The sequence below is a fragment of the Sorex fumeus genome, unplaced genomic scaffold (genome assembly GCF_029834395.1).
Source record: "Sorex fumeus unplaced genomic scaffold, SorFum_2.1 ptg000128l, whole genome shotgun sequence".
NCBI classification, from domain to species: domain Eukaryota; kingdom Metazoa; phylum Chordata; class Mammalia; order Eulipotyphla; family Soricidae; genus Sorex; species Sorex fumeus.
The window spans coordinates 19,752,473-19,765,379 of record NW_026606185.1 but is presented as its reverse complement, the minus strand read 5'-3'; the positions used below and the strand labels follow the sequence as shown (position 1 = coordinate 19,765,379).

At 44.4% G+C, this 12,907-nt stretch overlaps 1 protein-coding gene across 8 annotated transcripts; it reads right to left on the bottom strand.

The window, feature by feature from the left end:
• Positions 1-283: 283 nt before the first annotated feature.
• Positions 284-7,551, bottom strand: ZBTB14 (zinc finger and BTB domain containing 14). 8 transcript variants are annotated; one of them, XM_056138106.1, is made up of 4 exons: positions 7,140-7,551; positions 4,210-4,293; positions 3,521-3,688; positions 284-3,115 (listed from the first exon to the last, which is right to left on the bottom strand). In XM_056138106.1, exon 4 carries the CDS (start codon positions 3,098-3,100, stop codon positions 1,769-1,771), a length of 1,332 nt encoding a protein of 443 aa, XP_055994081.1. In that variant the 5' UTR covers positions 3,101-3,115; positions 3,521-3,688; positions 4,210-4,293; positions 7,140-7,551; the 3' UTR covers positions 284-1,768. The 8 variants fall into 8 exon arrangements, with proteins under 8 accessions (XP_055994081.1, XP_055994085.1, XP_055994083.1 ...); XM_056138110.1 differs by having other exon boundaries at positions 3,521-3,684; XM_056138108.1 differs by lacking the exon at positions 7,140-7,551 and adding an exon at positions 7,028-7,051.
• Between the last annotated feature and the right edge of the window lie 5,356 nt (positions 7,552-12,907).

Genomic DNA, 12,907 nt, shown 5'->3' with positions numbered 1-12,907 from the left:
AAGATATTAAATTCTTCTTCCTCTGCTTTGGTAAAAATAGCCTAGAAATGGAAATCGGTTCCCTTTCTATTAACAAGATATAAACACAGTGAAAGGACTACTTTTAAGACATATTAAAGACTTTTGAGAAAAAAAATAAATAATTTTGAGCTAAATTAATCATTTTACCAAATAAATAAGTTTCTTTAAAAGGTAAACTTTATCCTATAATTGCATAACATATATACCAACTTAAAAAACAAAACCTCCCACAATAGTAATTACAAGTGTTAATGCAATGAGCTATGAAATGAAATTACTTTAATGCATCTTAAAAAAAAATCCTAGCAACCAAATCTGTTTTTCAAATTGACATTTTCCTAAAATTGTACACTCTAAAATAAACAATACATTTTTACAGAACATAATTCAAACTACTGTTGGTATTTCAATATACTCCTAAAGAAATGGTTTTTAAAAAATTGTACACCAAAATTGGAACAGCATTTCTAGTTCTGTTCACGGCTATGAAAAGGCAATCAACTTCTACTTAAAACTGTAACCAGTGATGAAATATACTTCAAAAACATAAAACATTTGGTCTGACAATCTTTAATATTGGTTAAAAAACAGTCTGATGTTTGTTGCTGACAGGTTGTTTTAATTCAAATGTGCAAAGAAAGTGCAGCTGTCTACTTTTACTTGAAATACATAAGACCAACACTTCTATACTATTTACACATTTAAGGTTTAAAATTTGTTAATTTAAGTAAGGATAGTGCATCTCCTTTTAGATAAATCCTGTGCTACCAAGAGCCCCGCAGCTTGATGGCATTTTGTTAAATTATACAAACGGATCTAAAGGATACCTGTTCTTGTCCTAATTTTGATCCTAAAAAACGCAATTTCAAAATCAGTTAAGAATTATATCGATTAGAAATCTTGGAGCTGTTGAAAATGTGAAAGCACCTGCCTTTTACCCCTTTACCTTTCTAGTACTCTCACCACTGGGCTAGCTCACAAACCTCATTTGTTACAAAGTAGTAATGCCCCAAAGAAGAGGAAGAGAACCAAGTTTCCACACCACCAACACCCCAGAGGATTTGTTCAGCCTTTGGGACTTGTGACCTCATCTTTTGGTTATAGGTATGGACAATAAAAATGAAGAAACACTTCAGCAAAGCAATCACTGTTTTTCCACAAGATCAGTGGAAACAAGTGTCACAGAAAATGAACAAACTATACATAAACTAAGACCGTTCTGTATTTCTAGAACTTGTTTTCACATCTGTGCAGTGTTCTTGGTCAACCACGCAGCAGTACTTTCTGCCTCTACATGAAGTCACTTTTATTACATTATTTAAAATGCTATTATGCCCATAAGTCACAAATAATCCTGATGATTAGGAAATCAATTTACTCAATGATCACTCTGTGCAACGCGCTCACAAGCGCAACAAGTATAGAGAGGAAGTAACAGTGGAATAGAAGTCTCTCACTTCTGAATTGGACACAGGAGTTTTCAAAAATCATAAAAAAAGAGGAGGGCTTACTGGCAACATTAATACTAAACACCAGATGGGACAGTGAAACTGTTTGGTCAGACTCAAGGAACATTATTTCCTTGAAAAGTTTTATAAATACCCAACCAAGCACTGCCATTAGTCCAGTGAGTACAATGTTCCACAAGTTTCCACAAGAATACAGTGACTGGTGTTCACCGATTATGAACAATGCAAACTCAGTCTCGGGGCTTGCCCCTCAGGCCAATGTTCCAGTCCCGTCATTTCTAGCTACAGGCAATTGTTTCCAACTGCTGCTCTGCTTCGGCGGCCATGGCTGCTGCCTGCAACTGTTCAGTCTCACTCTGGATGGCACTGGGGGTCACCTGCTTCCTTTCACTGTGCATATTGTTCTCATGCCTTTTCAGATCCGATGCCTTGGCAAAGGCCTTGGTGCAGGAGCCACACACAAAAGGCTTTTCTCCTCTGTGCCTCCGCTCATGATCTTTGAGGTGGGACTTGTGTTTGAAGGCTTTGTCACACATATGGCATGCGAAAGGTCTTTCGTTACTATGAACGCGCTCATGCTTCTTCAAGTCCGGAGCGCGGATAAATGATTTTCCACACACCTCACAACTGTAGGGCTTATATCCTGTGTGGATTTTTAGGTGTTCCTTCAGGTGGGCCTGTGTGGTAAAACCTTTTGTACACATTTCGCAAACAAACGGCCTGTCTGCCGTGTGGAGTTTTTCATGCTTCCTCAATCTGCCTTCATCAGAAAATGTCTTCCCACAAGCCTGACAGGCAATCTGCTCCCGATGGTGGCCATAAAGTAAGTACTCAAACTTCATGTCACTGGTGGCTGTTGTCCAGCCCGGTGTCTGTTCATCCTTCACCTCACTCATCCCATCATTAAATGTTAAGGCTTGAGGGGTCTGAGACCCCAAGTCTTTTGATTCTGGGGTTTCCATGGATTCTACTTCCTGGCCATAGCAATTCACCTTTCGCACTTCCTCGCTCCCCAACTCCTTTAGGATGGCTTCCTGAACCCTGAGTGTCGTCGTGGGTGACTTGCCGTCCTCCTGACTCGGAGGCGTGCCTTCTACTGTGTCATCTGAAGGGCTGTCATCCTGATCTCCGATTTCTTCCACATCATCGTCTTGGGTGTCAGTAGCATCTCCAATAGGGCGGTTTATTTTGAGGCAATACTTACTTTTTGACTGGCCGTTATTTTCATCAGGGCTAGACACGTCACGCTTCTGAGAACAGAGTTTATCCAAAAATCGAATACCAAGAATTTGGCCTGATGACATCATTAAATTAACATCTTCTTTTTTCACAGAAATCTTTGCTGTGTACATGTAGTTAAGGACCTCTTCAAATATATCAGAACGAAGAAAATCTATTTCTATGACTGAAGAGCTATCAACCTCAAGCTTCTTGAAAAGCTTTTTAAAGTAGGTGCTGCAGGCTGCGAGAACACATCTGTGTGCTCTGAATTTTACATCTTCAACCACAATAGCGATATCACAAAATTCTCCTTCCAGGCGTTGTTCGTTTAGCGTTTTCAAAAACAGAGTTTTATGATCATCATCATTATATTTAATGGTTTCAGACATACTGATGAAAAACTCCTACAAGAAAAATTTGAAAAAGAAAGTTTAGTGATTGTGACCAACCATTTTTTCCATGCAGAAATTCAGGCAGATTTTCATTTTCTGACCAACTTTTGGTATCTAACAATCTCAGAGAGTCAACATTAAGACTGGTTCGAGAATGAGTGAAAGGCTGATTATAATTTTGGGATTTCCATATTGTAACTTCTATTTATTTGCAGATTTCTAGCATTTGTCTAGTTATATTATAACTTTCATCAAGTATATAATAAACACATGCCAGGCATTGTTATATGCGCTTTACGTGTCTTTACAAAATCAAATTACTATCCCCGTTTTATGGATGAGGGAAGGAATCTGCCCAATATTCTAGCTATTTAGTGGAGACCTGGGAGGCCAATACACAAAATCTAGTTCTCAAACCTGTTCTTCCCGGGAATTACAGGCAACAATGACAAATAAGTCAGCTCCATGATTTAAGAAAACAGGTCTGAGGCCAGGATTCTCTGGTCCTGTCTGCTGGGTCTACTCTAACTCCACATGCGGAGGAAGAGCCAGTTGAGTCACTAACAGCACTCAGTGTTCTTCTTCCTTAAGAGAACAGACAAATCACTGTGGCACAGCTAGAAAGAACCGATCATTGCCAAAATACTCCATTCAGTGCTGTCGCTAAGTTTCCACTGTCCTTTCTGGGTCATTTCTAAATGCGGGTTAAGGTCTAGTGGACCCCTAGAGAATCAGGTGACATATGGGAAAACAGTGACAAGCAACCTCCTTTCTTCTGGATGCCAATTTATCTGCCATCCAGATAGAAGTGTCATCAAACTGGATGTACAAGTGCTGAGAGTATCTTATAAGCAAAAGAAATTTAGGACTGGCAGCCCCCCCCCAAATTAAACAAAACAGTCATCATATTCAAGAATCACTCTTTCCATAATGTGTCCTACATGTTTTCTTTTAAAAAACAATGCTTTCCCTTTATCCACATCATCAACACAATGAAAATACATACTCCCCCAAGAGAAACAAATGCTAATGCATAACAGATAAATATTAGAACAATATAAAACAAAACCATATTCTGAAGATTTTTTATCCAAAGGCATAGTTACCATGAACAACTCAGGCTATTATCTTAATGCTTTAAACACCAAATTCTTCAGATCAGAATAACTCTGATCAGGGGCACACCAGTCCTGCAAGACAAAAGGACACAAAGAGTAAGGATGGATCTTTCTCCACCTAAAATTCTACACAATACTAGGGGCACGGGATAGAATAGTGGGTAGCCAGCTTGCCTTGCAGAGGGCTTACCCAGATTCCATCCGCAGCATCCCCTACAGTTCTCTAAACAACTCCAGGAGTTAATTTCTGAGCAGAGCCAGGACTAGCCCGAGCACTGCCAGGTGTTGCCTCCCCAGCAAAGAATGTTGTCAATACCTTAATCTTAAATTTTTAAAAAGAGCCTTCCTTTCTTCTCTTTCCACTGTACACGCATCCACTTTGGAATAGGAACTGAGAGAATGTTGACAGGCAGCACTGGGTCCAGCCCCGAAGAGGGATGAATCAAAACATACAAGTGCAGTAGCACTTGTGGCTTGGACGGGTTGTCTCCGGGAAGGAGGAACAATAAGAAAGTTCTCACAAACTAAACTTATGTCTGCGTTTGTACAGATAATGAAAGCTAGAGATCCAGAGCAAGCGGGTGAGCAAGTCTTACCCCTACCATTTCCTGCTTGGCGCATGGCCCTTTACTTTATTTTCTCGCCTCCTAAACAGAGCGTAGAAACATGTAAATACACAGTGGTTCAATGGAGTACTATGTAGCTATTAGAAAAGATGAAGTCATGAAATTTACATAGAAATGGTACTACATGGAAAGTATCATGCTAAGCGAAATGAGTCAGAAAGAGAGGGACAGACATAGAAAGATTGCATTCATCTGGGGAACATAAAGTAACAAATTAGGAGACTAACACCCAAGAATAGCGGAGATTAGTACCAAGAAGTTTACTCCATGTCTTGGAGGCCAGCCATACATGCTAGGGGAAAAGGCAGTTCAGATTGAGAAGGGAGCACCAAATAAAGGGTGTTGGGAATATCCTCCCAAGATGGGAGAAGCATGCTGAAAGTAGACTACAGACCAAACATGATTGTCACTCAATGCCTCTTTTGCAAACCACAACACCCAAAAGGAGAGAGAGAACAGAGGGGAATGCCCTGCCACAGAGGCAGGGTGGGATGGGGGGGTGGGAGGGATACTGGGATCCGTGGTGGTGGAAAATGGGCACTGGTGGAGGGATGGGTATTTGATCATTGTATAATTGAACCTCAAACACAAAAATTTGTAAGTCTACAACTGTACCTCGTGGTATTAGAGAAACACACCTACCTAACAGTTAACCTGGGAGGAGAGGGAATGGTAGCTACCTTTTTCTGTTCTAATCTCTATGTGATACTGCATAAACTGCACTGGTTTAGGTCTTCAAGATTGAATTGAAAATGTATTGCTTGTTTTTTTTCCCCAGCTCTATACCCCTAAGGGGAGACTCCAAATTTCCTAACTTTTTGTGAGAGAGATTTAACTCTTACCGACGGGCTTCGTCCTGCAGAGCAAAATTCTGGAAAATGGTCAATTCATTCTTACCGTACAGTGAGCAAACGAATAAACTTTGGTATGGAAGGACCAAGGAACTCGGCTGTATTACAAACTGTGGAGCAAGACTGGAACCTTGGAACCAACATCCCGAAAAGACCTTAAAGCAAACTCCCTCTGCAGAAAAGTGGGGCTCTGGCACCAACAAGTTACCCAAGGCACCTAGGGTTGTTTTATTTTCCGCTTGCTGTTCAGGGTAGGAATTGGGTTGCAAATTTCTAAGGATGCTTCGCACTGGGAATCCTTATGCCTTAAAGGCACCCAGGTCTGTGGTCACCTCCAAGAGAAGATAACCCAGATCTTCCGACCCACTTACTTCCTACTCTGGTCAGCAACTCTCCCTGAGGCTTGTGGGGCAGAAGTACGGGGGTGGAGTGGGGGGGGTGGGTGGGAGAGGAGGACCCACATCGTAGCCATGGTAACTATCAGGGCGCTGAGCATTTTTGTTTTTGATCTCCCCTCTCTTGGAGGAACGCTATATATTTTTTCCTAACAGAACGTTCCAATGTCCAAGTTGAGATGAGTTCCGCTGGAAGACGGACAGCAGTATCTCGCTGCCGTTTAGGTGGGGAGATGCAGCCAGCCCGGGCACCGGACCGCTCTGAACAAAGCTGCACCTTCACGGGGTCCTCCGGGCGCGGCCGCGGCCCCCGCGCCGGCCCCGGCGCCTGCAAAGTGCAACTTACATAAGCGGCGGCCGCTACAATGGCGGCGGCGCGCTCGGAGCTCGGGGACGGGAGGCGGCGCGCCCCGGAGCCTCTGCAGGCCTCGCTCTCCTCGCCAGCCGCCCCGTAGGGAGGCGCGTTTCCACGCCGCCCCCCACGGAAGCTGGCCGCCTTCCCGGGCCGGCCGGCGGCGAGCGGCGCCGCAGCCCCGCGAGCCCCGCGCTCGCGCCCCGCGCACACCCCGGGCCGCTCGCGCCGGGCCTTCCCCCGCCCTCCCGCGGCCGGGGGCGGAGGCGGCGCGCGGCCGGCGTCCCCGGCTCGGCGGCGCAGCCCGGGGTGCGAGCGCGGGGGTCCCGGGCCGCCGGGCGCGGGCGGGGCGGCGCCGTCCCCACCCCCACCGCGGCGCACTGCGGCGCGGCGAGCGGGGGCGGCCATGAACTCCGCGCCGGGCTCGGCGAGCGCGCGCGCGGGGCCGCCGCCACCAACGCCGCCGCCGCCGCCGCCGCCGCCGCCGCCGCCGCCGCCCGGCCGCGGCCCCCGGGGCGCCGCCGCCCAGCCCAGGCCCACGCCCGTGCCCGCTCGCACCGCGCCGCGCCGCGCGGTCCGCACCTCCGGGAGCGGGCTGCGGCCCCAGAGCTCCGCGAGAACGCGCTTCCTCCGGGCCGCCCCGCCGGCCTCCGGCCGCCCCCGCGCCCCTTCCGCACCCCCGGCCCGCGCTTACCTGCAGCCTGGCACAGCCGCAGACACTCGCCGTGGGCTCCCTGCGCTCACTGCACGCAGGCCGGGGACGGGATGGGCGCGGGGCGCGGGGTACGGGTGGGTGGCAGTGTGTTTTGGATTTTTTTTTTTTTTGGAGTTGGGGAGGGGGCGGGGTGAGGGGGGGGATCGTGCACGTCCCTGATGGTAGCAGCCCTTCTCCTGCACGAGCACAGACTGTCTAGCCGGCCGTGAACACCCCCACCAGCAACCCCCCCCTTCCCGTGCATGCGCGGTGCGGGCTGGGGGGAAGGCGCGCCGCCGGCTTGCGCAGGCACGGAACCCGGCCGGGCCTCTTAAGGGAGTGAGCCGGGAAAGGGTTAATCCGGGACCTTGCGACGCTTTCCTGGGAGTCGACGGGGCCGCCCCCGGAGGGCTGTGGCCTGCGCACGCGCGCGCACGCGCGCGTCTCGGGGCGCGCGGAGCCCGCGCGCGGGAGAAGGGGTGGGCGGGCCCGGGGCGGGGCTGGCGGCGCCGAGCGCGCATGCACGAGCGCTGCTCGCGGGCACCCGCCCTGCCCGGGCTCCCGCCTCCGAGTCCCGAGCACCGCGCCGGGGACGCGGGAGGCGGGCACTCCCGTGCGTGTGCATGCGCGTGGGCAGTGCCGCCGTCGGGCGCGCGCAGGTCGGGCGCTGCGGCTGCGGGACCTGCCCACCGCTTCGGCTCGGCACTCGGGGCCACCGGCTCCCGTCGGAGTGTTTGTATATCCGGGTAATGGTGCGCGACCTGTAAAACGCTTTCCGAGCCTTTTTTTTTTTTCCTTAGGTGACAAAATGAAAGTAACCTTTTATGAAAAACGGTCTAGTCCACAGAAAGGGCTCATCTATAAAGATCTGGCTCCAGCTTAAGCCCGCCCTCCTACCCCCCCCCCCCCCTTCCCGCTATGTATTTATGGTCTGACATCAAAGGAAAAATCCAGAGTGCAGGAGACCTCAGCCCATCTCTGGCTTCATTGATCTTGGACTCTGTTTCAGCCACAGCTCCGGGGAAAGCTTCTATCAGTGTACGTCTTTCTTCAGCAAAGGTAATAATAGCACCATTGCTGTGGAAACCACGTCTTTTCCCTCTTTGGACTTTGGAAATCCTGATCCGAATTTTTTGCTCAGCTATAGGAAGCTAGGCTGCAGTACTGAGCCTCTTGGACTCAGGCTTCTTGATCAGCTTTCATAGTGTTCCGCAAAAACTCACATGCAATTTAACATCTAAAAGCAAGGAGACTGGATTTTCCTCGGTTTTTGTGAAAATTACGTATATGTGCTTATAAGAGTTATATAGTAGACATTCAAGAACTGACATAATAGATTACATTAAATTTTTGGAGAAAATCTCTCTGACCTCAGTTTGAGTTTGTGATACTCCCTTAAGTTTCATTGTTTCCAAACGCACTTAAAAGTATCTTCTTTGATGTTCACAAAAGCTTCTGGGTTAGTAATCTAAAAGTATGGTGGAACAGACTATTTCTAGAGCCTGAGGTATCCAGTCCAAGTATTAGATACAGTGTTTAGTTCTATTTGAGGGAGGGATGGACACCCAGGGGTTCTGAGGGTATTTGGTACTGGGTCACTGGTATGCAAAGCATGTTCTCCTGCTCTTGTAGCCTTCTCCAGCCCCTATTTAATGTCCCTGAACTTCTCTTTTGTCGTCTCACAATAAAACTGTTTCCATATTTGCAGTGTGTGGACATAACTAGAATTTATTATTAGTTTTCCTAGGACTTGAATGATCCGAAGAAATAGTTCAAAAGCTTGGAGTGCCCGTGTCCAGAGCACCAGCCCAGAGGGCAGAGGAAGAGATGTCCATTCAAAGTGTTTATGTTAAAAAACAAAACCAAACAAAAAACCCACATGGGGCTGAAGCATTGCACTCCAAAGTGTTGAGAGGTTCCTAGTTTGCCACAGGAATTTAAATTCATTTCGTTTTCAAATTCACTTTTAAGAGGTGGGTAGAAATACCTATCAAATTTTACTTATGTAAAAATTCGTTTTCTGCGATTCAAACTGCTTGCAATTTTTCCCTGCCTTATTACTAAAGCTGTCTATCATATTGGCTTTTTATGGTATATGTAAACTCTGTGCTGTTTCTAGTGTTTATTAGCCACTTATGTATCATATATAGCATTTATTCACTTTGGTTTCTAGTGTTTATTAGCCACTTATGTATCATATATAGCATTTATTCACCTTGGTTTAAAATTTCATATTTAAATATATCAAAATATAGTCATTTAAATTTATTAATAAGTTAACACTTTTAAAAAAATCCTGAAAATCATTTTTGTCTTTAGTTCTGGCGAGCTGAAATAAGTTTTCTCTTTTATATATAAAACTATATTGTTTTATATTGTATATAAAACTATTGTTTTCTCAGTTACAAATGTTTTCTTCTCAGTAGTGAAAAAATTTAAACAAAAAGTCTCCAACTGGTATCTGTTCTCATAGATTTGTACAAATGACAGATTACTACTCTATACTACTCCAAACCTTCAATATTCTTTGCTTTTCCTTGAATACAAATTTCATTATTTCTTCTACACCTTGTATATCTCTGTGATACTCAGACTGAATCATTAAAAAGTGTTTCAGATTTTCATCTAAATCAAATTATAATACTTGATCAAATAGTTATGGAAACAACCCAAGGCCATCGATATAATATTCTTTAGATTTTTATCCATCTCAAAATTAAAACTTAATTTACCATGCTATGAAACAACTCTTTTGTCTAAGGACAATAGCAAAGCTGTGTAATTAGTGGATAACTGCCTGGTCTGTGTGTATGTGGATACCGTTGTTACCACTTACTAGCCAAAATCTGTTCTGGTTGCTTCATAGTTCAAGATTCAATTTTCTGAGCTGGAGAGATAATACAGCAGGTGAAGCATTTGCCTTGCATGCAACTGATCCAGGTTTAATCCCCAGCACCACATGTTCTCTGAGACCTTCAAGGATTGATCTCTGAACACAGAGCCAGGAGTAAGCCCTGAATATAGTCAGAATTGATCCATTTCTGCCTCCTGCTCCTCCCCTAAAACACATGAAATTTACATTTTCTTATCTAATACAGTGAAAATACAGATAGTACTTCCAACATTACAGAGCAATTCAATAGCTAGTAGGCACTGTGGATAGAACGGAACAAAATATATTTCTATGCCTGGGAGACAGACATGAAGTGTATGTAGTTAAACATCACTAGGCAATAGATTCTGTCACCTAGTATAGTTTCTATGAAGTAAAAGACAACAGGGGAGGAAAACAGGAGAGCTGCACATAAGAGTGAGCAGTTTTAAATGAAGCCAACAGAAAAGGCTCACTGAGAAGGCATTGTTTAGGCAAAGACATGGAGCTGAGAAGGAGGCCACGGTGAAGAGCCTGTAGGGAGAAAACCAGCAAGCACTGGGTCCGGAGGTGGAAACATGTTGAAGAAATAGCAGGAGTGGACAGAGAAGAGGAGACCCGAAAAGATGCAAGTCTCGGAACCATGAGATTCATCAGTTGAGAAGCAGGTCATTGAGTCAGGTTCTCTCTCCCTTTTCCACTGAGATACTATATGTGTATTTGCTTCCCAATACCCCCTAATTTAGGATTTTTAAAAAATTCTGCACAAATTCTAGCATGGCTTAAGACAGAAACTCTTAACCTAAAAGACTTCAAAGATAAGGGGATGTGACAATGGTGGGGAGAAAGAGAAGTGCATGAACAGGAAGGTAGGAGGGGAGGGAGCCTTAGTCCTGTGACCCAAGCTAGGGCTTTCAGGAGTCAGTGGGCAAAGGGAACCCAGCTCAACAGGTCGCATTAACTGCCTTGGAGTGTGGCTTGGGTTATGAGGAATTCTGTGGTCTTTTTAAGCTACAGAAATTGGTTGCAAACCATTAACTTATAGCAAAAAGGTGAGGAGACCCATTCAGGGTGTTGAGATATTTATGTAAGATGATAATTTAAAGAGTTACTTGATTCCTGGGCTGGAGCGATAGCACAGTGGGTAGGGCGTTTGCCTTGCACGCAGCCAACATGGCCGACCCGAGTTCGATTCCTCCGCCCCTCTCAAAGAGCCCGGCAAGCTACTGAGAGTATCTCGCCCCCACGGCAAAGCCTGGCAAGCTCCCTGTGACATATTCGATATGCCAAACACAGTAACAACAAGTCTCACGATGGAGACGTTACTGGACCCGCTTGAGCAAATCGATGAACAATGGGAGGACCGTGACCATGACCGTGACTTGATTCCTGATGTAGACTCAGCTGTTGACACTTTGGTTCATGCTCAAATCTTAAGTTTTGCTATAACTAATGCGATATTAGTTCTGCAGAAAGAAACCAACATTAAATGGGTAAGAATATCATACTGGGATTCTTCCATTCAAAATAAGTCTTCATAGCACTTCATCTTTCCATAGTTAGCCCAAAGCTCTGTGTATAAATTAGTTATTCCTTATCTTATATGCTTCACAAATGAGATATTGATGAGATCAACATGAAATATACTTTGGAACTGGAGCAGATTTATCTCCATCCTATATCACCACATTGGATCTAAGTTTTCATTGAGATGATTAGGCAGAGCATACATTTAAACCAATTAATTTATTAGCTATTACCATACTCAAACTGTAGTATAATAGAAGTTATAGATAACCCTAAATATTACATGACTATGATTAGGAAACAAGCTAATATATTTTCCCATGTGCCTCTTATCTGATGCTCATAAAAATTATGGGCTTAATCTCCAGTTTAAAAAAATTCATTGGATTCATACGTATTTTCAGAATGACTATTAAAACTATTTAAGTGGAACTTGCAGTGATCAAATTATGTCAAAGGTTTCTCATTCTGTATCTTCATTTTCAGAATGAAATAGCCTCTTTGTCTAAACAGATCTTTTTTATAAATTCTAGATTATATTTAATTAACATTCTAAAATTTAATTCTACTGTTTGCGTCACGAGCAAATGAGTGACTAAAACATTAGGTTTGAAAAAGAGCAGTTCCGAAAGATAGTGCAGATATTTAGGCACTTGTCTTGCATCCTGTAAATCCCCTTCAGTCCCCAGCACTACATATGGTCCCCTGAGCATCCCAGGAGTGATTCCTGAGCACCACCTGGTATCTCCTCTAAGCACCCTCCACCCAGCCAAATAAAACAATTATATGTGCTCACATTTTTCACCTGTGCATTTTAAATTTTCCACCCAAAGTTATTTATTTACTAATATATTTGATTCTGAATTTACTGTTTTGTAAACCAGCACTAGACTAATATCCACAGAAAAAAGGTAACTATTGGCTTGCTCTTCAAGCCTGTATTTTCCCTTGAACATGTATGTCATTTGCTTGTCTTTATATTTCTTTGCTCACCTATTTATACTCTGGGGATACCTGTGTTCTCTCTTGAAGATACATCTCTTTTCTCCCCTCATGTTTTTCTAATTGAGTTCCAATAAAAATGATCTTGCTTTACGAAATAAAAGAGAAACAGAAAGGAAGAAAGAAAAAAAGGGAAGGAAAGAAAAAGAAAGGTAGAAAAGAAAGGAAGGAAGAAGGAAGGGAGGGAGAATAAAAGAAAAATGGGAAGGAAGAAAATAACTATTCACATTAGAAGTTTCTAACTATTTTCAAGTAAACTTGAACGAAATATTTTAGACTTCTGAAAAGTTTCAGGATAATACAGAGTGACCATGTATACCTCTCCAAATAGTTTCTCCATTGCTAAGGTAACGTATTACTCATGAAT